At 39.7% G+C, this 23,445-nt stretch overlaps 1 protein-coding gene across 4 annotated transcripts; it reads right to left on the reverse strand.

Annotated features, from left to right (window-relative positions):
- Positions 1-1,375: 1,375 nt before the first annotated feature.
- Positions 1,376-22,871, reverse strand: usp19 (ubiquitin specific peptidase 19). 4 transcript variants are annotated; one of them, XM_055048323.1, is made up of 27 exons: positions 22,747-22,871; positions 22,505-22,666; positions 20,082-20,469; positions 18,374-18,502; positions 18,129-18,265; positions 16,869-17,381; positions 15,942-16,320; positions 14,880-15,036; positions 14,720-14,791; positions 14,419-14,534; positions 13,759-13,991; positions 13,474-13,666; positions 12,498-12,631; positions 12,224-12,382; positions 11,994-12,104; positions 11,802-11,912; positions 11,607-11,708; positions 10,196-10,336; positions 9,981-10,099; positions 9,761-9,904; positions 9,145-9,521; positions 8,828-8,938; positions 8,521-8,737; positions 7,429-7,581; positions 7,147-7,313; positions 6,299-6,471; positions 2,358-4,834 (listed from the first exon to the last, which is right to left on the reverse strand). In XM_055048323.1, exons 3-27 carry the CDS (start codon positions 20,302-20,304, stop codon positions 4,571-4,573), a joined length of 4,635 nt encoding a protein of 1,544 aa, XP_054904298.1. In that variant the 5' UTR covers positions 20,305-20,469; positions 22,505-22,666; positions 22,747-22,871; the 3' UTR covers positions 2,358-4,570. The 4 variants fall into 4 exon arrangements, with proteins under 4 accessions (XP_054904300.1, XP_054904298.1, XP_054904299.1 ...); XM_055048325.1 differs by lacking the exon at positions 2,358-4,834 and adding an exon at positions 1,376-2,351 and having other exon boundaries at positions 22,505-22,869; XM_055048324.1 differs by having other exon boundaries at positions 13,759-13,985; positions 22,505-22,871.
- Between the last annotated feature and the right edge of the window lie 574 nt (positions 22,872-23,445).

Raw genomic sequence — 23,445 nt, forward strand, 5'->3', positions numbered from 1 at the left:
CGATGGGCGGGTTTCATCCGGGACATTCACAACGCCGTCACAGGCTCACTCCATCAACTCTGTTTACTGACGAAAAATATTCACATTCCATTCATTAAATATAGATCGCCTTTTTTTTTTTTTTTTCGATTTTAATGAGGCGTTCATGATATTGTTTAAGCTCGCGCCCCTTAAAGATTTGAAGTTTGCGGGGCTGATCCTGATTGGCAGGGCCGGATTTAGGAGGTTGTTGGGCTGGAGAAGGTTTTGGTGCCCCGCCCACTGAAGACTTTCCAACGCAAATTTCAGAACATGAAAATGTCCGATGCAACTGAACTGATGGAAGGCAGATTTAAAGGACAGCATGTTGCAAAAAAAATTACAATAACTTCATATATTTAAATACTTGAATATTGTTTATATTGCTAAAAACCCCAAAATATTAATATAACTTACTGTGATATGGGTTTTATTTAAAGTACGTATTTATGTGTTTTGTCTGAAAAGCAATCTCTAACTAACATCTGGCTTAGGGGATTGTTCTCAAGTTTCACTGCAGTTCCATTAACCACTTAGATGATTTGGTGAGCTCAATGATCTGCTAAAAGCTGCAATATGTAACTTTCATAAAGTTTTGTTTTTCTTTCAGATTTATAAAAACCATCACAATGTTGCAACAGTATAGTCCAAGACAAATCTGTAAAAAAAAAACCAAACCAAATTACTGTCAATCAATGACTTACTGTCCCAGGAAAACCATTTATCTGCTGTGATCCGTGGCAACAACTGGCCTGCAAATTCACAGCACTGTGGTGTGGGCAACAATCTGCTGCCAAGCAGAAAGAAAGACAGAGGTCTATATTGACACCACAGTGCTGTCAATATAGTGTCAGTTTTAACTAATAAAAAAAACATTTTCTAAAATACATACTTAGTTACTTTAATATTTATTGGACTGCCACATCTCTTGATAGTTTTGTACAGTGCTGTAGAGGTGTATTCCCCCAATTTTTTTTTTATTTCTTACATTTCCATGTTTCAGATCAAACAAATTTTAATATCAGTCTGACAATGATTTTTTTTTTTTTTTTGTAAGAGAAACGTTCTGTGAAAAATGAATTACCAACTGGGTAAATCAAACTGACCACATTTTCTGGATCATAACTAGTTCTATTCCCACTATTAGGCCTAAACAAAATAAAAAATCAGAAAAATAAATGTCATGATTTAAAACAACACTGAAGTACTGACTTGTTTTAAGAAGTCTAATCATAATGCTTCAAATAAAAGGTTTTTAGAGACAAACTATGTTGTTGGTTTAAGCAAAACAACCTGCTGCTGTTCAGTTGAAATAGGAATTTTACAAGTTAAAAAAAATAAACATGACAGGCTCAAATATGAATAGTCTTCACTAGTTTTATTTAAAGATGCATTTTTTCAGATATTCCTGAATTGACAAAGGTCCAGGTGAGTGAAAACATTGCAGGCTTTTCCATCAGCAGTTTTATTTTAACCAACCATTTATAGTTTCCACAGCAGGATTAATAATCTTTCTTACTCTATATATGCAGTTTATGACAAACGTTGCAGGGGTTAGACTGGACAACTCAAGACAAACCTGCAAAAGTGAACAGGAGCAACATAGCATTTCAGCTCAGAGTGGGCGATTACAGCCTGTACAAAAATCAAGTCATGCATATTTCAGTTTATACCAAAGCCCTCTAACACTTACATCCACAGGATCAAATATTACAAGAAAAAAAAAAAAGGCAAAATCTTTAAGAAAACAGACAGAAAACTCACATTCCCCCCTGCAGAAAGAAACTAAGCAACTGACTGGAGATGCTGCAGCAAAACAACTCAAAAATAATTTACACACATTTTAAACGAGCACCAATCAAACTCTACAGAATTAGCCTGAAAGTCTAAAGCGTCAGTCGGGGATGGTTCAGTCCCGTCCAGGTTTCAGCTTCAGACCGGCCCTGATGGTTGGCGACAGCGTATCCTCTGACTCAGTTACATGGCTGCACGGTTAAACGCAGGTGTGGAAGCCATGTTGCAGTGGATGAATTAGACGGCGTAAGCCAGCTTATTGAACCCTAATGCGCCATATTTAGAAAGTCACTACTACTCTGTGAGTCGAAGAGAAAACAGTTGAGACCCTGGTTGACCACATCCACAACTGAGCTTTGGAAACCCTCTTTTTTTTTTTTTTTGGGACGCCACGGCAACTAGTCCACCTCCTCCATGTTACTGTAGGACGGTGCTGCGCACTCCGTAGAGTGAGCGAAAATGTCAGCTGGCACCTCCGGGGTGAGGGTGGGGGGTCCTTCAGGGTCCAGGTCTGTCCCAAACAGTGACTGGCTAGAGGCCTGGAAGATAAATCACCAGTTAAAACGAAGGCTCCTCACATTCACTAGTGAAACAGGAAAAACAAAGAAACGCTTTTAGTCAAGGTTGTAGTGCAGATTTATTTAGAAAGCAGCTTTAATACAGTACTGGAAGGAAATGATAAGATATTCCTTTGATTTTTATTACTTTACAGGTGGCTTTAAACTACTAAATCAGATTCCTTCTGTCTCAATCAATGCTGGATCATTTCAGATCAGAGCAGTAGTGATTGTGCTCCCTGCATGAGGATATTGCAACCTTCCTCATAGCTTTTCACATCAAGCTCAAAATCAAGTGTAAGTTAAATGCACATTGAAACGGGACGCATTGCATATATCAGTCATGCATTCATATACCTTAATTTTAATTTATAAGAAAACATTTGAGGATAACAGACTACCTAATGTTGCTGTAGTACCACTTTCCCTGAGACTCAGAAATGCTCTCAGAAAAATCATTAAAAAAAACGTCTGCATAAAGAAGGCAGAAATGTAAAAATTGTCAATATTGCTGCCATTTTGCATTTTATAAATTCAAATTGATTACATTAAAATATATATAAATATATATATACATACTGAGTTACAAAAGAATTTTTTTTCAAAATATATAGGTACAATTTCGCATAGTGCTTTAAAATACAACAAAAATATATAGTCAGAATGGAACAGAATTATGAAATTTGAAGCTTATTCTGCAGCTTTGACTAAAAAAATATTGCTTACTACACTTCATTCCAAAATGTAAAGTATGTTTGTGGCTTTAAATAGATTATGTGAAAATATATCAAACAAATTATGACGTCATGAGCTGTTATTAAGCATGGGATCATTTCTAGAATGAAGGTAACCGCACTGCTCCTCCCCCACCTGTTGCTGAACACAAAATTTTAAAAAGTTAAATTCAGCTAAAGGAGCCCCACCTTCTATTCAGAAAATGGAAAAAAATGGCAGATAAATCACGAGAATCCTCTGCTCACTACAGTGGTTTCAGTCAGAGCTTAATCTTCAGATCATTTACATTCATTAAGAAGAAACCTAAAGAGTTTGAGTTCAAAAATTTATGTTGTGGCATTTCGAACAAACCAGCCCAGCCCATGCCTAGATTATTACATAAAAAAACATTACAGTGCAGAAAACATACAGGACATGTAAAATACGACATTGAAAGGGACTGAACAGGATTTTTTAAACTAAATCCACTGAATAAACCAGACAAGAACCAGGCTGCTCATGGATCAGGAAAGAGCCTTCAGGTTGCAGCTTCACTGCTGGAGCCCTGTGCAGAGAAATGAAGGTTTCCTGTAGCAGCAGCAGGCTTCAGGCTAGCTTTCTTACTTCAGTCTAATTAGCCCTCCTAATGTCACTGACCCACAAAAAAGCCTCGCAGACAAACTGCTGGTTCCCAATCAGGAAGAATCAACGAAACAGTTCCACAGCTTTTAGCTCATCAAGTCTGCTCCAGGTAATAATTATTACTGACCTCAGATGACTTAGCAAAGAGAGCTTATTAAACCTGCAGAATGTAACTTTATATATATATAATTTATTTTTGGAAACCATCACTGAGCCATGACAGTATGGAATGAGTCACAAAGCTCCTCTATCTTCTCTAAGCATTATCCAGAAACAACCAATGAGAGCCAGGAGGCGGGCCTCAACAGTGCCAATCATTTTCATGCACAGGCCTCTTACGACACTCTGCTTGCATAGCCTGTAATGAATGCTAAGGCTAGTTAGCATAGCTGCCGATGACAGTGGACAAAGGATTTTTCTGTATTAGTAAGTTGTTTATCAGCCATTAGCACATTGAATACATGAGCTTGATTGACAGCGCCAAGACGCTCCTGAGTCTGTTTGGTTGGTTGTTTCTTCAGATGGCAACAGCAGCTCAGAGAGGAGGCAGAGGACATCGATCTGTTCAGAAGCTTTCTAACACACAGGAAACTGTCAGGACATGGTGGCAGTTTTAATGAATATGTAAATAACTTTTTTTTTCTTGAACAAAAGTTACATACTGCAGTTTTAAAGCTGTACATCTACCTTAGCCTCGACAATAAAGACTACTTCTGTTTATTACTGAAACATCTACCAAAGTCCCATAGAATCCTTTCAGAAACCGTGTAGTGCAATCTTCGTTTCAAATACCCCAGTTATTAGAAAGGTATTTGTCTTATTTGAAAGCATTATTATTAAAAGGTTCATCTGATTTTGTAAAGAAAGGGATAAACTAAATTAACAAAGAGAGCGATGACTGCAGTGAGCGTGGCCACCACTAGATATCGCACGCAGTCTTCGTCGGGATAGTCTGACATCTTGTGCCTGCGGCGGCGGCGTGCGCCTGCCTCTTCCTCGCCTCTGTTCCTCTGTGCTTGTCGGCTTCGGAGTGCGGAGCGGAACAGTCCGCGAGGCCCTTCGTCGGGCCCCTCGTCTTCCTCCTCCAGTTCCCGCCATATTAGAGAGGCCTGCGATTGGCGGAAACCGGGTGTCAGCTTCTGGGAAAAGGCGAGTTTCTAACAAACACTAAGGTTACACTCGGTGAGCTGCCTGCCGAGCAGGATGGACGACAGGCAGGCCGGAGCGCTTAACACAAAGTTTTCGTACCCCTTAGACGCCGGAACCATAAGCTGAAGTGTCATTTATGTGTCACGGATCAATACATGGGAGTATGGAAGTGAAGTGGAAGGAAAAGGGTGGAAGGTTTTCAGAGATTACCACACCAGATCCACAGTGTGGAAAATGGTGGTGGGAGGATCATGCTAAAGCAATTGGAATACAAGTGTAAAGATGGTTGAAGCTGTAAATGCAGAAAAAATAAATGAATAAAAAAAGAATTTTAGAGTGATTTGTCTAGGGTGGAAAATGAACAGTTTTATTCATAAAAATCTTTGAAAACCACAAATCATTTTCCTTGCACTTCACATGCTGGCCTATTGGATAAAAACAACAGCCAATTCTATCCACAGGTACATTGAATGTTGCAAGTAAAAATGTTACAGTATCTTTTTAAAGTAACTGACTTTTTGGTTTGTTTGTTTTAAAAAGAAAAGGCTAATTTAAAGAAATTATATCATGTGATGTCACCATTTTTTATGAACCGCTCCATTTCTGATTTCCACAGATTTTGCAGCAAAAAAAAAAAAAAAAAAGAAAAAAGAATCCTTTCACTTTTCCAATGTTAACAGAGAATATAAATGCAAAATGCTCACAGTGGCACAAATTGACTTAAAAATTAAATCAGATTTCTTTTTCTTACAAAACCTGATTTCTGATTATAAACTATTTTTTCCCCTCACTTTTTCTTATAAAACAAAATAAATGACTAAATACTTTCCAACCCTTGTTTCCATCATCCCTTCTAGGAGTCCAAATAAATGCAAGCTTGACAACTCTGGCTCTTGGTGGGATAACAATACTCAAGTATGGAAACACAAGGAATACATTAGTGGAAAAACAACCTGATTTTCCAAAAATTACATTTCCAAAAATATTAAATTGGATTAAGTGATAAAATGGATTTATTGCCCTTACAGGTGTTATAAAATGCACAGCTGCTTTTAAAACATTTTCAGTTGTTAAAAGGAGACCTTTGCAGGTTTGGTTTCATTCATCAGAACTCAGAAAAATCTATGATGAGTGGGTGTTGTTTCTCTGACATTTCACACACATGCTTCTGTTTTGTAAGCGATTAAAAGCTCCTTCTAGTGGCTGGACCATTTATTCCACCAAATCTCTGAAAGGTAGATGTGAACATCTAATCAATGTGTTATTGCATGGCACTATTTAACATAAACAGCTTCATTTTATGTTACTATGGTTGAAGAAATGATCAGCCTTTCATTTAAAGTACAGCTCAGAGCCCAGGAAACAAAAGCAAAGCCTCTTTGTGAAGAGGACTCTGTGGTTTCTTATGTTTGTGGCACCCTCACCTGGCTGGCAGAGGCTCCTGTGGCTGTAGCTGACTCGGCTCCGGGAGAGAGGAAGCGTGGTGGCCTCTCCACAGGGGAGTTCCTGCGGCGGTAGAACAGAACGTAGGCGTAACGCGTCACCACCTGGCTCTCCTCCACCATCGTTACGGTGCTGTCATCAAACAGTCGCCACCCTGGAGCCACACATGGAAGACAAACTCAGAATGTGATACAGTAAAGGAGCACATTTACAGAAAGAAACGAGTGATGTTTTGAAGTGAATCAGTCACAGCATTTTTACAGGGTATCTGTGGGTTTCAGCAAGCCAAATTTAAGACTTTAAGACCTTCCTAATGCCACCTTGAGTAAAATTTAAGACAGAAAAACTATAAATACAGGGTATGATTGGATAAACTTTCTGAATTACAATCAAAGTAGTAAAACCGTGGGAATCTGGATTTGCGCTCATAACAGATGCAAAAAAATAATAATAATCTAGCTACCTAGCATGGGTATATCAGCCTGGCAACTGGTTGGCAACTCAAAACATTCTGTGCCTTGAGTAGCAGAGTGCAATGAAGATGTTTGCATGTGACTCAAATTTTTACCTGACAGAAAAATCTTGCAAGAAAAAAAAAAGAAATAATCCAGCCATGACAAAATTTAAGGTTTGTAATTAACATATTTAAGTTCACCTTAAATAATCTTAATGAGATTAAGACATTTAAAGGTCTTAATTTTAGACACTGATTAAAGATTTTTACATAATAGCTTTTTTTTTTAAACTCCTACGTTAAAGAAAACAAAACAAAATCACTATCAGAGTTAGCAAAAGTACACAGATACATTTGGGAAGAAGTAAAACTTACCAACGTCACTGCGCTGACTGTTCTTGTCACTGGGCAGGCGAGCGTACGCTGTGTAGTGCCCTCCAATCATCCCCCCATAATGGTTGATGACTGCATAGAGGTCGTAGATGGGGGCCTGCTGCATCTCGTCCTTCTGGCCAATGCAGAACTTACTCAGATCCAAGTTCCTGAAACCCAAAATTGTTTAAGAGGTTTAAATTGTCACTGATGCTTCCCTTTTCACAAGCATCTCATGCTTTCACATGCTAGACACTCAGATCAGTTCTCAGCAACTGTGATTACCTGACAGGAAAGTCGACCATGTCATTGATCTTGTCCCTCCAGATGAAGCTTCTGAAGGAGAAACGTTTGAGCTGGATGATTAAAACGTTCGGCAGACGCCACAGCAGGAGTTGCTTGGAGGCCTCTCGGTGCTGCTGGCACTTTGGACAGTACCTGGACAAAGAGCAAGGAGGAAAAAGAGCAAGCGAATTCAGCAACAAGGAACACCAGTAACTCCAGAAATGTCAAAGAAAGATTACATTTACAGACATTTCTTTAATTACTGGTTCTATCTTCCAGAAAAGTGTCAGAAAAGGGGAAGATTCAGATTTAACGTGTAAAGGGTAAAATAAAAAAAATTATTTTGTCCTAGTTTGGTCACAAATAGTGATAAAACAGAGACGTAGTTGCACCCAATCGAGGCAGTTGATAAACTAAGCCTTTCAGAAATTAAACATACAGTTGGTTGAATGGAAGGTAGTGTGAGGTACAGAGACGATGTGCTGAAAATAAAACCTCTGAAAACTGCAGATGCTGCTAAGCTGCATGCCGGAGTTGTGCTGGGTGAAGATAAATTTTTATTAGCCTATTAGTCATAACATTAGGAGAATGAAGTAATTTTATGAGATCTCCAACATGAACAACAAAAAATGTAAGTGTAAATAGTTTCTATAGGTAGAATAATGTATTCTTGCCTGCGTTCTGAAGGCAGCATGAGCAGTAGAGTGTTTGCTGGCAACGTAATGTTGACCGATAAGTCCTCTGTAGGATCTTGTTTAAATAAAATATTTCCTAATATTAATGAGAAACTACTAGTCCCACTGTCAGATTATTTCACTTATAACATGGAGAAAATGTCTTGTTATAAGTGAAATAATCTGCCAGTGTAATTAGTACATTTTAAAATTAGTAAAGAATGTTTTACTTAAAATAACTTCCAGTATTTTGCAGAAAAGTTACTTGTAAGTATAGTCTTATTTCATATCTTAGTGAACTAAGATATGTCCAATAGAAACAACACAAAATACTTGGCAATCACACCTCTTAGTTGCAGTGGGAAAGATGTTTTGGAACCCTAAGAGGGACTGAGGTGTTGTAAATGTTTGTTCCTACCAGGCCTCTTCAGGTGCCAACACCTCAGGCTTGGTGAAGAGATTGAGGCACTGCTCCAGGGTGAAATGTCCTGCTCTGGCCGTCTCGCTCATGGAGCTGGGGTCGTCCTCGTACTCCAGCTCCTTAGAGCTGACCAGCACGTACTCCTTCAGACGCTCATTGTTCTTCCACACCAGCTCCAAGGTTGCTTCATCTACCACGTCCGCGAGAGCATCCTCTGCAGAGAGCGTATGAGGGAAAATTAAAGTCAAGAAACAAAGTTGCATTCTAACTAAAATCCAATTAGAACTGATGATCGTTCTTGTACCTTTCTCGTCCAGCCTTTGCTCCTTGTTGTTCGAGTCCATCAGACCGATGTAGAACTGACTGGCATGACCCGACGCTGCCTCGCTTGGCTGTTGATACCCTGTTACTGCAGCTTCAGATCAAAATCATAGAAGAAGAAGCTCTGTTAGTGCTGGCCAATAAATTTGATCAAATTATTGAATTTTGGTAGATTTGATTTTTGGAAAATCAGGTTGGAGGCGGGTTCAAGCAGAGTCATCACTCGGTCCTGATTCAGACCGAGGTCCACCATTTAGTGATGCCTGATGTAAAATATAAAGACTTTTTGTTGGCTTTTACCTTCTGGCCGCACCGCTTTCTCACATGTCGTCTCTTTCTCGGCTTGCGGGTCCAGAGAGCAGCAGGAAGTGGAGGAAACGGACTCGGAAAACCCAGAGTCTTTAGTCCGTGTGCTGGAGAGGGAGAAGGAGCCCGAAGCTTCGGAGTGGATCGTCGACACCTGGTTGTATTCCCCCTGGAGGTCAGGCGGCAAAGAGGGGCTCTCCAAGTCGGCATCGCCAGCCTGTACATCACCACCCGCCTCCCTGGCCTCGTCTCCGGCTCCAGCACCGTCAGGAGAACCGAGCGCCATTGGCGGTACATCTAACCGGGACTGGGGTGTTTCAGGAGACGTTCTGCCTGACTGGAACGGTGGTTGGAATACGTTTACAGAAAACCTGCAGGGAAGGAGAAATGCCAGGTTTTAGTTACAGATCAGTTGGTTTTATCAGGCTTCACACAGCCCTCTGCTTCTTTAGCTGATGTGATGGTACAGATTGAGTTTTGATGTTTATGCAACACGTCTACAAAATTTTGACTCCTGTTTCGTCTTTAAACTTTAATATGAAAATGATCAGCAGAGGAAGTCAAGACTAAAAAGAATCAAATAGGTGAGCAGCTGAGGTGGTGTGATTACCTGGAGTAACCCTCCAGCAGCTGGGCGAGGCGAGCGTAGCACAGGCGGGACTCTGGGACGCTAACGAGGAATGGCAGGCCTACGTTCTCAGAGTTGGGACGACATAGACTCTTGTGACTGGGCCAGTGAGTTTTCTGACAATGTCTGGGGGGACAGAAGAAAATACAGTAAAAGCTGCAGACATTTACAGTTCAACTCTGAGACATCCCATGATCCTCACTGATTGCAGTAGCCCACTCGGTAGCAGCGGGTGCACCGCTTCAGTTTGTCTTCCTCAGACACTGGAGGTTTCAGGCAGGCAGCGCACTTTGAGATGGGGATGTTGGGCACCTGGAGTTTCTGGAAGGCAAAATGGAGCCGTTCAGATCAGATCAGATGCGTTAGCTTGTTGTTCTCAGCTAACACACAGAACAACAAAAGAGTTTTCTTCATTACCTGCTGCACTCTGAGCAGCACCACTCGTTCTTTGGCCAGATCTTTGGAAAGCACCTCGAAGCAGAACAACATATCAGACGGCGACACGGTGTCCAGAGAATGGGATGGCAGGAAGATGCGCTGGAAGCGATTTTTCGCCACCTAGCAGAGGGGAAGAAAAACAAGGACTCCCATCAGGAAAACTTCTCAATTTGTTGTATGATGGTCCTTTTAGTAAACTGATTATTCTGATAATTAATTGGATAAAAAATATTGGTATAATCTGCAAATCTTTCACATACCTACTCGAGTTTATGTGATACAATATTTGAAATATATTAAAAGATGACAATTGAATCACTGCTGTTATTAGATTTTTATTTTAGATGCCTAAAATCTAACAACAGCATCCCTTTAGTGACGACTTAATTATTTCGGACAAAAGATGCATCTAGAGCTAAAAAAAAAAAAAAAATCTATGAAGATGTGAAAAGCTCAGCCTTTTCTGCTTGACGTAACATCAAGGATTTACGCACTAATAATCGAATAGCAGAAGATGCTTAAAGTTTTTTCTTTCTTCTTTTTTAACCAAGCTAAAACTGCCACAAAGATTTTAGGGTAGAACAAATTTACAGTTTTTTTTTTAATGCAAAATGTGTTTCTTGTAAAGTTTTGGTTTAGCTACTGCTATTAGTGTGTTGTTCTGTCGAGTCTTTTTACAGTTAATCGAGGATTGAATTAGTTGACCTTTACTTCAATAATCGATTCATCACGATTAATCATTTTAGTACTATGTGACAGGCAATTAAAGTGGTGTCAATACATTTTTAAATGGCGTTGCAAATGTTCCCCTATTGATTGTATTCAATGGCTGTTTTTACTTTAGTTGGCACCAACTGAATTATTCCGCTTTCTGCATTTACATGATAACAACCAGATTTATTCAGTCTCTCCAGGATTTCACAATCATTTTTATGATTCTTTTTGCAATAAAAAAAATCACTGATTTTAAGGTGCCATTTTAGAAATATTTTTTAGGAATTTTGCCATCTTTTTCTTTTTAAGCCCATCTAAAAATATTCAGATGATCAAGATGAAGAAAAAGAAGAGAAGCACATGGATTTGGACACACAATTTTTATTTTTAAACTTAATTTAATTTTTGTTACTTGTTCGCAAACCTTAACTTGAGATTAAGTGAGGATGAGGCAGCAGTGTAGTGAAAATAATTACTGCCACCTGCAGGTGGGAAATGGCATCACTTCAACGAAATATTTTGGGTCATTTGTGTGGAAAATTCAGAATAAACATAACTGGGCCCAAAGAAATGCAAGGACCTGTAAACTTGGCTTGTATTTCTGAAAAAAAAAAGGTCAAAATTATGTGTATAAACAGATGTTGAGAATAAAAAAAAAGAATAAAGAAAATCTAACCTCTGCCAGTCTGAGGTTCTCAGACTTGACCCTCACACTCCTGGAGATAGATTCCAGAACCTCAGCAGTGCTGGAGTTCTCCTTGCTTACACTAACCAAAAACTACGACACAAAATGGAAAAGTGTGTTAAAAGGGTGGGGGGTCAAAGTGCAACTTGGAAACCAGTAGAAGCAGAGAACAAATGATCATTTCACCTTGATTGGTTTTTTATGAGGTTCTTTAGCAAAGTAGAAAACAGAGAGCACTTTTTGTTTTTGTGGCAATGGGACTGGGAGGTACAGGAAGGGGTCAAAGGTGATGGAGACCTGTAAAAAGAAATAGTAGGGAGCTTGAGTCGGGGTAAAGCCAGACCTGTCATCCCATGTTTTAATGGAGCTGAATATTACCTTGGAGCATGTGGGGCACACTAGCTTGGATTTAAACTGGCCTTGGAACAGATCCACAATAAACGAGTCGTTTCTCATCTTGTGCCGCTGCCATGCCTCCTCTGCCACCACCTACAACAACAGAACAAAAAACAACAACAATCCATTGAAAGCAAACTTCAACTTGGTTTTATTTAATAGAAAATACTAAGTAAATATGCCACGGGTCTAATTTTTCACGACCAATCAACCTCATCAAGACGTCCGTCAGAGTCGACCGTCTCGGTGTAAGGTTTGTTCTGAATCCGGTTCAGGTCCTCGTGGAGTCCGTCCAGGAGGAACGCCATGAACTCCTGCGCATCGTGCTGAGCATAACCTGTGAACTGGCTGGCCTTACTGGCCACGATTGCCTGCGAGATCAGAAAGGAATGCAGGATATCAGATGTGACTTATGAAAAGGATCGTTTGAAAGAAACAGAAGAAATGTTCCAAACAAGCTAGAAAAATCCCACTTAATTAGAATACCTTTAATTTTGATGGTTGGAAGGCATGATGAGTCCCTTTCCACAGAGCCCTGAGCAGAACAGCAAAGCCGATGGCCAGCCTGCCTCCGGTTCCCAGCGGATTACTGCAGTTGATCTCAGATTCAAACGCTCGGTCTGACAGGGAGGGAAAACTCAGAGATCAGGAGGTTTTAATCAAGACAGGAAAACATCAGCACCTTTTAGTAAAGCTCCAGACGGTTCAGAGGGCTGGGATTTAATGTTTTAATTTTGATTAAACATAGAAAAGTCTCAAATTGGTACCTTGGTAATCATATGTTTCTGGCATACTCATAAATTTGAAGCACAAGGGACATTTGCAAACATCAATGGGCAACAACACTGCTTTTCTTGACCGAGAAAAAAAATATTATCTGGTGGGATGCTGAAAAAGACTGTCGTTGAGCTAAAATATGCTAAAATCAGTTATAAGCTAAACTGTTAAAGCCTAAAATAGCATCTCAATGCTAAACATGTAGCAGCAGCACAGACGTCCCCAAAGTTAATGTCTGTGTCCACTGTGCACATTTCTATAGAAGTTACGTCAATGATAAGGGCTTCCTGGAACACCGAAAGCTAAATGTCTACAATAACACTTTGCACCAATTTGACGATTGAAAAATCCAAACAAATTAAAAACAATAGATACATCTTATGTTGAGGTTATATATCCATTTATTGAGTAATTCAGCAGCAAAAAGGGTACTTGATTGAAATTCTTACTTGTTTTGTATAGTTTTTGTTTAAAATGCGATAAATTAATTTCAGTTGATTAAATTAACTCGATTACAAATTTGAAGTCTCACCACAAATTTCTTCACAAGATAAATGACCCTTAAGGACAAGCTTGTTCTGCATTAATCACTAGTGTTTTAAAGCTTGAACAGATAAAAATGATGCAGATAAATTCTGTTGATGTTGAATAAAGGTTCCTGGAGCAGTAATGTGATTGCGTTTACCGTGGAAGTAATCCCTGAGTTCTCTGGTGTTGGACAGGGATTGGATGACACTGTTCATGAAGCAGGTGTTGCCCAGGTTAACCAGTCCTGTGAATCCAGGCATGCACACCTTCTTCTCCTCCTCTTCCTCGTGGCACTCGTTAGCAGCAGGTGGTGCATGGGTCATGGGCTGCACCATGCAAGTAGGCTTGGGCTGAGGCGTGAAACACAAGCGCACATTTCCTCACTTATCTTAGTTTATGTTGCTTGCTTGAGCTGAAGTAACCTGTTGTGTCTTCCCCTCACCGTAGTTACTGTGGGCTCCGCCTTGGTGATATTAACGTGCTCAGAGACGGAGCGGGGAGCTACGGTATCCAGACCCGTTTCCTCCACTCCTCTGGGAGATGTCTTGGTGGGCTCCTCTCCAACCCTCGGGGGCTCCTCCTTGGCTGGGAGGCTGTGTTGACTGCTGCCTGGTTGGCTCTTCTCCATGCAGGCGGGGCTGGAGGGCACAGCAACCTTTGCACCACCCACTGCACCTTAAACAGGACAACAAAGCTTGTGGTTAGAAGATCATCAACAGACTCACTGTGAATTGTGCTAAATATAAATTAGAGATTTCCTAAAGAAATAATTTATTTTGCTTAAAAACAATTCTGGAGAAAGCTAAGCCTGCCACAATAAATTTTGCTGGACAGTAAATTGGTCCAGAAGTTATCCCGATAAACAATAATATTTTTTATTACAAATATTACTTGTTTTCATTTATAATAATGCAACACCACATTCTGAAAATAAATAAATAAATAAATGAATTTAAAAATTCCAATGAACATTCAACACTGGGACTGGAAGACTTTTTAAATATCCAAAATAAACAACAGAAAGAACAAATAAAATGAATTATGAAATTCTTTGAAGTCTTTGAGAGAACTAAATGGACTAAATAGAAAGCTGGCAGCAGACCTTGTGAGGCCGGGGCCTCCAGGCCTCCCCAGCGCTGGCTGTGTCTCTTCTTCAGGGTGATGTCCAGGCGGGACGGGGTGAAGGAGTAACTGCACTGCTCTGGCTGGATCAGGTTCCTGACACACAGGAGGTCACATCACACTTTTTTCAAATAGCTCACATTCATGCCATCAACTTCATACAGAACTTTTTTTAGACCTTTGTTTCAAAATGTTAGTAGTATTAGTTGGAAATACCAACTTGACACTTTCTTTCATGCCGTTATTAACCAGTTGTAAGGAAGTCAGAGCAGAGCAGCTACCTGAGTTTAACTTGCCACTTGAACATCGTGTTTGGCCCACAGCCTGAATGAAGCCGAAGAAAGTTCACATCGCTGTCAAAGAGCAAACAATAAGTGATTAGTTCTGATGAAAAAAATAGGCAAAGCTTCTGCTTCTTAGCAGCATATTCAGGTGAAGCACCTTGTCTGGAAGATGAGGGTGAAGTCCTGCTCTCTGAAGATGACCCTGGCCGTTTCCCTGCAGACTCCCTTCATGTAAACATTAACCACCATCAGGTCAGTGCCCTTCTCGTACGAGTCGTTTTTCACCAACGGCAGGTTGACCATCGGCTCCGGGACTGCAGGGGATTTTTATAGACAAAAAAAAAACTTGAGCCAACAAGTGATGAACAACAAGAAAATGCAGAATGCTTCCTCAGTTTCATTTATCTGGACGAGATGTGATCAGGGTTTAGCCCCAGGGTATTAAAAGCCTGGCTTTACCAGGTTTTACTTTTCCTCCCAACAGGCTGTTGTTTGATTATTAATTTTAAATTATTATTTGTTTTACACACCAGTAAAAGTAAGGGCAAAGACGAATAAAGCTGGGTTTATAATTGATACACTCGACTCAGCACAGGTTACCGCATGTCAGCAATCCAAAATTCAAATCAGTCTGTTTGGAAAATACTCCTTCCAAACCAGCATTCACATGATCCCTCTTTGATGATCCCTCTTTGAAGGCTCATTTTGGAGAAGACAGCACAAATGTACATATCAAATATCAAAGTCTTATGGCAAACTGCAAGTATCGATAACAATGCAAACAAGGGGATGCAGATTTTAGGGAATTTGTCCCAATCAGTGCACTGCAAGGGCAGACACAAAGGGAAGGTTGCTGATCTTTTAAAAATTACTGCAGAAACATGGACTTGGCATTCTGCTCCACTCATATTCACATCCAGTTTAACAATAAAAGTTGGTATGACATTCAACACACTCTGTTGGTTTCAGATAGTGAAGCATCAGTAATCTTTAGCAGTATTATTTACTTAAAATAGTATTTGATTGTACAGAAACACTAGGTTTTTTAGTCCACTGCTGCATTTTCTTTGTTGTCGTTTCACTTCCAAAAGCACAGCTTAGGATGTTTCCTGGGAGTGTTTCTAACTTTCTCAAACTAATGGTAATGATTAAAGAGCTGGAATAATCCCAGCTTCCTCAAAACATTTCCATTTAAACTGATTCTGCATTTTTAACCAACCTTCCTGTTGCATCATCTCCAGAGTGGGCTCTTCCTTTGACTGGTCCCGTTTCTCCTCTCCGTCACAACTGCTTGACTTCGGCGTTAGACCTGCTGATTGACTCTGCCTGTGAACTGCGCTGCCAGCTGGTTCTGATAGTGTCTCTGTTATCCCAGGCTGCTGGGATGTGAAAGCGTCCTGCTGGGATTCACCCTCGGTGGATTTACCATGTAGCTCAAGCACAGCTCCATCTCTCAGCATCTGTGGAGAAGAATCCGTGTTCTTGTTGGATTTGGCTGGGTTCTGGAAGCAATCGGTGATGTCAGGAGCTGTTCGATGGCCGTCTGTCCCAGGTATTGTTGTTTCGGACACGTCTGATGACTCATCTGTCTTCACCACCTTCACACAAAAAGACAGACATTAGTGTTCTGGAGGCAACAAAGACATCTGTTAGCGTTTCATTGACTTCAATGGATTCTTTCACTACTTTTCTTCTGCAGAAGAAAACAGGTAACTAAATTCCAGTTTAAACCAAAGTCATGCATAAAATGATATCAGCATTTCCAGAAGTCTTCCTTATCCAGGCTGCAGTGAGATACAGTACAAAGAGATATTTTTTCACTATAATAAAAAGTAAGAATCACCTTTTATGTTAGTGATAAAGATCTCAAGCACACAAGGCTGAACAAAAAAAAAAAAAAAAAGATTAAACAAAGAAAGTGAAAAAAAAAATCTTCCAGGTTCTTACTCACTGCTAGATCCAGCCAATATTTTACAACTTGGTAAATAATAAAAACAATAATAATAAAAAACACATTTTTATTGACCAAGAGACTTCTCTCACAGCAAACACTTGAGAATCTGAAAACTTTTCTTTCTTTTTGAAACAATAATAAGTGGTTCTCAGAACAAAAATGAGCAGAGGCTTTAAACAAGCACTGTCTCACCTGAGCTCTGTCTCCAGCAGCCGCCCCTGGTGCTCCAGATTCCTGGCTGCCTCCCTCTTTCTCTTCTCTGTTGTCTTCATGTCTGTGTGAGCTGGGATGATGAATTTTACCAGCAGTTGCAGTAGAACTGTCAGAGGCGGGCTCCCCTTCTGGGTCTTTGCTCATGTTGGGAAGCCGCAAAGTGGTGCGTGCAGCGTTGTGTTCCTGAGATGGCTGCTCGCCTTTTGCGGAAACCCTTTGCACGATGCTGTCGCCCAAACGGTCGTTGGAGCCCTTTTTCACCTGGATCGAGTCCGCGGCTGCCTTGTCACCCGCTTTGTTTTTGAAGCAGCGCTTGAAGCCGCGCTCAGGCCTGCCAGTGCTCCGGCTCTGCTCGTCATGTGCGGGTGATGAGGGAGGGCGAGGCTGCAGCTGCTCTAAAGCTAATCTTGCTTTTTCTGATGACTGCAAGGTGGAAGGTTTGGTTTCATTTCTAGACTCGGATCGGGCCACATCCTTTTCCTTCTTATTTGACTGAAAGAATTAAGAAAAGAAATGAGGCCATTTAACAAACGCAAACATGGTGAACTTAGCAATTAGCTTTTGAAATTAAGTAACTGCAGAGAAAAACTTTTTCCTCTGGTCGTCTTTCATTTTAAGTGGTTTTTTTGGCCTCAGTGGTTCCTCAAAAAGCCACAGCGTTCATAAAAGGAAATATAAAGTTTTTGTTGCTTTGCAATAGAGATGCAGTTATAAATTGTATCTCTATAGACTCACAATTCTGAGTCCTGGGAATTCTAAATTGATTCAAAATGTTCAAAAGTCAGTTTTAAAATGTGTTCAAGTTGTACGCGTTTGCTGCTCTTATTTGCGAGTATACTGCATACCGCATTACGTGTCCATCGTAATGCAGTATAGTATGTAACGTTATGGAAATGTTTTAAATTAATGTTCCACTTCTTTACACCGTCTCTTCATCTTGTCAGTCATATAATTTCAACAATATCTCCAAGTTGTTTGAAAAGACAAATTGGTTTCTGAATTAAAAATCGGAATCGTTACCCTAAAAATGGAATCAAAAGACATTTTTGATCAAAATCAAAAGACACTGCTTTTGCATTGCAAAGCATCTCTGCTTTGCAATTCCACTCACAACTTTAGACAGAAGCATATTGTAATTTCAGTAAAACTAAAGTAAAATGTATTTCTGTCTGAAGTTTCAACGCAGATGTATTTTAAAGCACAGCAAAAAGAGGAAGAAAAACATTGAAAGTGACTCACCTTGAGAGACGGCCAAATGTGAAACGGAATCTTCTTGTGCAAAATGAGATGCAGAAATCCACCTTTCTCCTTGTACTGTGCTTTACTGCAGGAGGCCTCGATTTCCTCTTGCAACTGACAGCTCCACTGCCGCCCATCTGAACAAATTGGAGACAAACCAAAATACAGTCAAAAGGAATATTTACAAACAGCTGCCTGAATCCATTTCACTTAGTTGCAGCTATTAAGGTTTTAGCAAAGCCAACCTGGGAAAGACACGTTGCAGTGTGTGTCGGTGAAAGTTGTATTGATGTCCTCTACCCTCTGCACCCCATCTCCACAGCGCAGTCTGACCGTCACTTCATTCACGTTCTGCTTCCAGTCCACAAACACATCTAGGAAAAGGTTATTGATTATAGAATTGAGCCAGTCTGTACTGGAAGTAAATCTGTACACAGAAATACACATGACCATCTGATCTTCAGAAAACATGCTGCTGAGGCATTAAATTGTTAAAATGGTCGTAATTAATTTTCACGTCTATAGAACTGCAAGATCTGAATTGTTATTGTATCAAAATATAGACAACAATTCAGAGGTCTAAAAAAAAACAAACAACATTCATCTTATGGAGGGAGAATTTTAAAAAATGGCATGTGGAAAAAAAATTCCACACATAAAAACACAAATGTGTTTTTATGTGTTTTCATAGGGATACATTCATATCCTTTCACAGGGATACTTTCATATCCCTATGAAAGGGATATGAAATATACTTTCATGTCCCTATGAAAGTATACACTTGCTATCCAAAATGTTTAACAGAAACAGTTAGATGTCTTGCACACATAATTGGACATCGTTTACATTTTAGAAAATGTTTGTACTATTAGAGCACATTTCACTGATAACTCAATCATTTTCAGTTTGAACTTTTCTAAAGGCTAAAACAGACAGTGAACCTCAGAATAACCATATTGTAACGCATTCCTATTTTCTACAAACTCTTCCAGTTGAAAACATGTTATATATACACAAACATAAATAGAACAAATACACAAAACCTATCAGAAAATCAAACCCTTTACTAAGAAGATTTTTAAGCTCTCTTAGAGTCCACTAAGTGATTGTTCTTGTTTTTGAAAATTCTTTTAAAAAAATATTTTTTTGAGTCATGAATTAGCTGGGTTTCCATTAACCATAAATTTGCGCAAACCTAAATTATGAAAATAAATTAGTGTAACTGATGCCAAAAAAAAAAATAATTTTTCAATGCGTTTTTGTGCTAGGACAAGGTAATTTTTCAGCCCTATCAAAACAGATGTATTTTGCAAATTTGCAATGGAAACACATTATCGCATCACGAGTCATGTAATCAACAGCCAAATGTTACTGCTAGTGAAAACATTGAAGATGACGACAGGAAGTGGTAGAACGATCTTTTCTTTTTTCTGGACAGCTCCACCAGAGCTCTCACGGCATCAAGCAGCTCATAAAAGGTTGTGAGCAAACATCATGTGTTGAATCCAGAGCTCTCCTGTAAGACCAATGACTACAATTTCTCCAAAATGTCAGCTGCACAGCCACTGACAAGTATAAGGGCTCTGTTGCTAAAACACCTGTATAAGACACCTTCATCTCCTCTGATGGCTGATGGATGAAGAGAATATGTAACTATCCACATCTATTACTGTCATGATTTTAAATGATTTATTGCATGAACAAGCTTATTCGTTCATGATTTCAATTTCATTTATTATTTGACACAAACACTGTAATTGCAATTGTGTTTTGTTTTTTGATCTCAGCAGAATATAAACAAAGAACTACACATATTTGTAATGGACACACAGCAAAAACACACTGAGGAGCAGCACTGCAGCACCCTAAGTTATCCAGTTATTATCCACAGTAATTTTAACCAGTCAAATAAACTGGCTACTCCAACAGCAAGAGCATTTCATTTATTCTCACCTTTCTTGACCTCTGCAAGAACATCATCCAGCACCGCATTGGCTGCAGCTGCAGCCCTCTTGGCCTCTCTGCTCTCCTGGTTGGCCTTGTCCTTCTGTTTCTTCTTACTGGTGCTGCTGGTCTGTTCTGAGCTGTTTTCCCTAGCGCCTCCTCGTTGTTGTGCCCCACTACGACGTCCCGCCGTCTCGATACCAGCTACTCGGTCCCCCCCGCTGCTGGCCATCTTCAGGCACTTAGCGCTAACCGGCCGCCCGTCGCCAGAATCACTACCGCTGCTGGGCTCGGAATCTGAGGTGTGTCTCTTCCTGCCTGGCCCGGCTATCTTGGCGACGATACTGGTATGAACTTTCCCACAACAGAATCAGGATGCTGGATGCGATGTGGGAACCTGCAGAACACAGAGGGTATTTCTGAAGCAAAATAACAATAACAAAGGAAAGCAAATATGAATGCTGTTTGCAAACTGTGGCACAATTAAAAGAACTTGAGAAAAAAAAACTGTAAGTTAACTTCTACTTGCATAGATCAGTAATGCTAAAAAGCATTAACCTCTAGACAGGAAGCCCCTTTGCAAACACACAGATGATGCTACAAGATATGTAAAGAAAAATAAACTTTTAGAATGTTTTTTTATTGGCTATCTAATTATTATTACATTCATTTAGCATAAATTCTGCCCCATTCTTTTTTATTTTAGTTGGCTATGAGTTCTATGGTAGAAAGTCTTATCAAATAATATATTGTGACTTTATCAACAGATAATACAGTTTTCCTTACAATCTCCTCTTCTGATGAGAAAACATTCAATGTTTATACTAGTAATCCATCTTTTTTTTTATTTTACTCACATCCTGTGGTTATTTACAGCAGAGTTGATCACACTGATAGCATACAGTGACTGACCGACAATCAGCTCTGAACTTTCAGTGCCTGTGTGTGTGTGTGTGTGTGTGTGTGTGTGTGTGTGTGTGTGTGTGTGTGTGTGTGTGTGTGTGTTCATATATTATAAAGTGCTTATTGTTTCAAACTGTGTTGGGTGTAAATTTTAATTTCAAGAGCTTACTTACCATTTTGAATCAGTTTGTATGCAGCAATACTTCCAAACCGTTACATTCTGCTTTGTGATCATAATATAGATTTAATTTATTTTGCTTGTTCCATAAGCACATCTTACCATGCTGTTTGTTCACTGATTTTTTTTCTGGATATTTACTGAGATTAAAATACACACAAAGATATTAATTATGCGACATAGGAGGGCAACTGACTGCGCTTGATGGTATTAAGGGCAACAAGTTGAATACAAACGCTGACCACAATTTTTAGATATGAAAAAAAAAATTATTTCAAAATTATGCATTAGTGTGTGTTGGCTTTTCACATCAAATAAATTGTGGTTGTAACATAACTTAAGACCAAATGGTGTGAATACCTTTGGACGGATCATTATGTTTGTAGTGTTGGATTTATATCGTTGAGGCTCCTGCTCTCATCCACTTTTAAATGTAATTTAATCGCTGAATGCATTTCTGAAGAATACATTCATTTCTGGACTTTTTATGTCAGTCATCTGACTTAGCAAATATTTTATAATGTATGTATGTTTTAGAACATCCAGGAATAAGTTAGTGTTTCAGGCATATAAATCTGGGGCGAAAAGAGTTAGAAGCTCCTTCACATACAAACATTAGGGTGATTCAAGCCAATTAGGAACAGGTTTCAAATGACAACGCTGAAGGGGAACACAGCCATTACAAAAGCCTGGCCTCTTTTCCTTAGCCTAATATAACATTCAGCAAGTGCCATATGATTAAAAAAGTAAATAATAAATAGAGCGACATAAATTTATAGGAGTTTTAGAGCGCATTTATTGAGATACGAACCCTGCTCATAAAAGCAAATGGCTTTATTAGACGACTCGCCCTTACAATTGGCAGCTCAGCAGCTGGTGAGCTAGCCACCGGAAAATAATAGCATTTAATGTCCTCACGTCTATTAAAAAGTGACATTGAACTACCACGACTGCGGTGTCCCAATGGACAACATTTAGTCACTAGACCTAACCAAAACGTACATGTGTAAACAAAGTTATTATTCACCGGTGCGCTAACTACTCCTTTTCGATAATTCCACTGTAAAGGTTGCACTGATCTGTTATCATTATTATTGCATCAAGTCCATGGCAGCTGCCAGTGCAAACAGTTCATCGGTGAACCTGATATGCAGCAGCATTTCTACCCGCAGAGAGCAGGAAAGGCTCAACGGCTAATGTCATTAGCAACATGCTAACTGTAACTGAAACGAAAGGGTTGACACGGCTACCAGATAATAAATAAACGCTTCCTGACATTTCGTGACATTAAGCTTCCGGGTGTTTTAAACCCTAATATTTCCTATCACAATGAAACTGAAGGCCTACTTACCTTTAACGTGGTTGTAGTTCCGCCTGAACTCACAATAGCGGGCGACTCCTTTAGCGCACTCTCCGGCTGCTGCTAAGCTTCTTCACGGCCTCGGGCTGCTGCGCTGTTTCTGGCCGGACTCGAAACCCCCGCAGTCTACGGTGTTTCTAGAATGTTCTACATCTAACCAGGACCCATTTCTGTCAAACTGACACGGCTTTTCCGATACTAAAGCAGAACACAATGTCCAAAATTGAACTTACTGCGTTTGTGTCATTGTCTTCGGCAGGCAGAACCGACTTTGTGGGAAGCAAAATATACTACTGCCTCAACAGACCTGAAATGACTGCCAGTCTGCGCTACTTCCTGAATAACACGCACACGTGATGTGAATACAGTCTCTCTCTCTCTTTATCTCTCTCTCTCTCTGTGTGTCTCGCTCAACTTGGGGTCCTGCGCGCGTGAGAGACCTTTACTTTACAGCTAACAAAAGTCTCAGTCATTGCTTTTAATTGACAACTCAACAGTTCAATTTGGCAAAGTAAACTTTACAAATAAAATACATCTATTAACGTAACTAACGTCATATATTTTCAGATCAACAGGAAAAAAAATGAATCGTTCAATTTTTGAGGAAAAATAAATAAATTTAAAATACACCCGGTAATTTGCCATTCCAGTTAAATTATGCAACCAAGGCCCCAGTGGAAATATCCTGCCTCAGCAGACTCGTTGACAGAAACATGGCCTCAGAAAACTCACACCTAATCAGGAGAGTGCTTGCATTAAAATCAAATGTTTTCAACGTGGCCGTATACGATTATGGGACTAGAGGACACAATGGGCAGGTTTTTACAAATGTGCAAAAAAACAAAAAAAATGTATACAATTGTTGTAAAACAAAAACAAAACAAAAAAGCCCCAAAACAAATGTGTGCTAATCTGTACGTCTCAAACAGATT

This window comes from Poeciliopsis prolifica, unplaced genomic scaffold, assembly GCF_027474105.1.
Source record: "Poeciliopsis prolifica strain line A6 unplaced genomic scaffold, Auburn_PproV2 SCAFFOLD027, whole genome shotgun sequence".
NCBI classification, from domain to species: domain Eukaryota; kingdom Metazoa; phylum Chordata; class Actinopteri; order Cyprinodontiformes; family Poeciliidae; genus Poeciliopsis; species Poeciliopsis prolifica.

Bases quoted from the DNA above. Each gene is read 5' to 3' on its own strand.
- usp19 (XM_055048323.1), bottom strand. From the start codon at position 20,304: ATGGCCAGCAGCGGGGGGGACCGAGTAGCTGGTATCGAGACGGCGGGA. The intron at 17,382-18,128 runs GTGAGTCACTTT...TAATTCTTTCAG, and splicing joins ACATTTGGCCGTCTCTCAAG to TCAAATAAGAAGGAAAAGGA. The intron at 7,314-7,428 runs GTAATCACAGTT...TTTGGGTTTCAG, and splicing joins ATGGTCGACTTTCCTGTCAG to GAACTTGGATCTGAGTAAGT.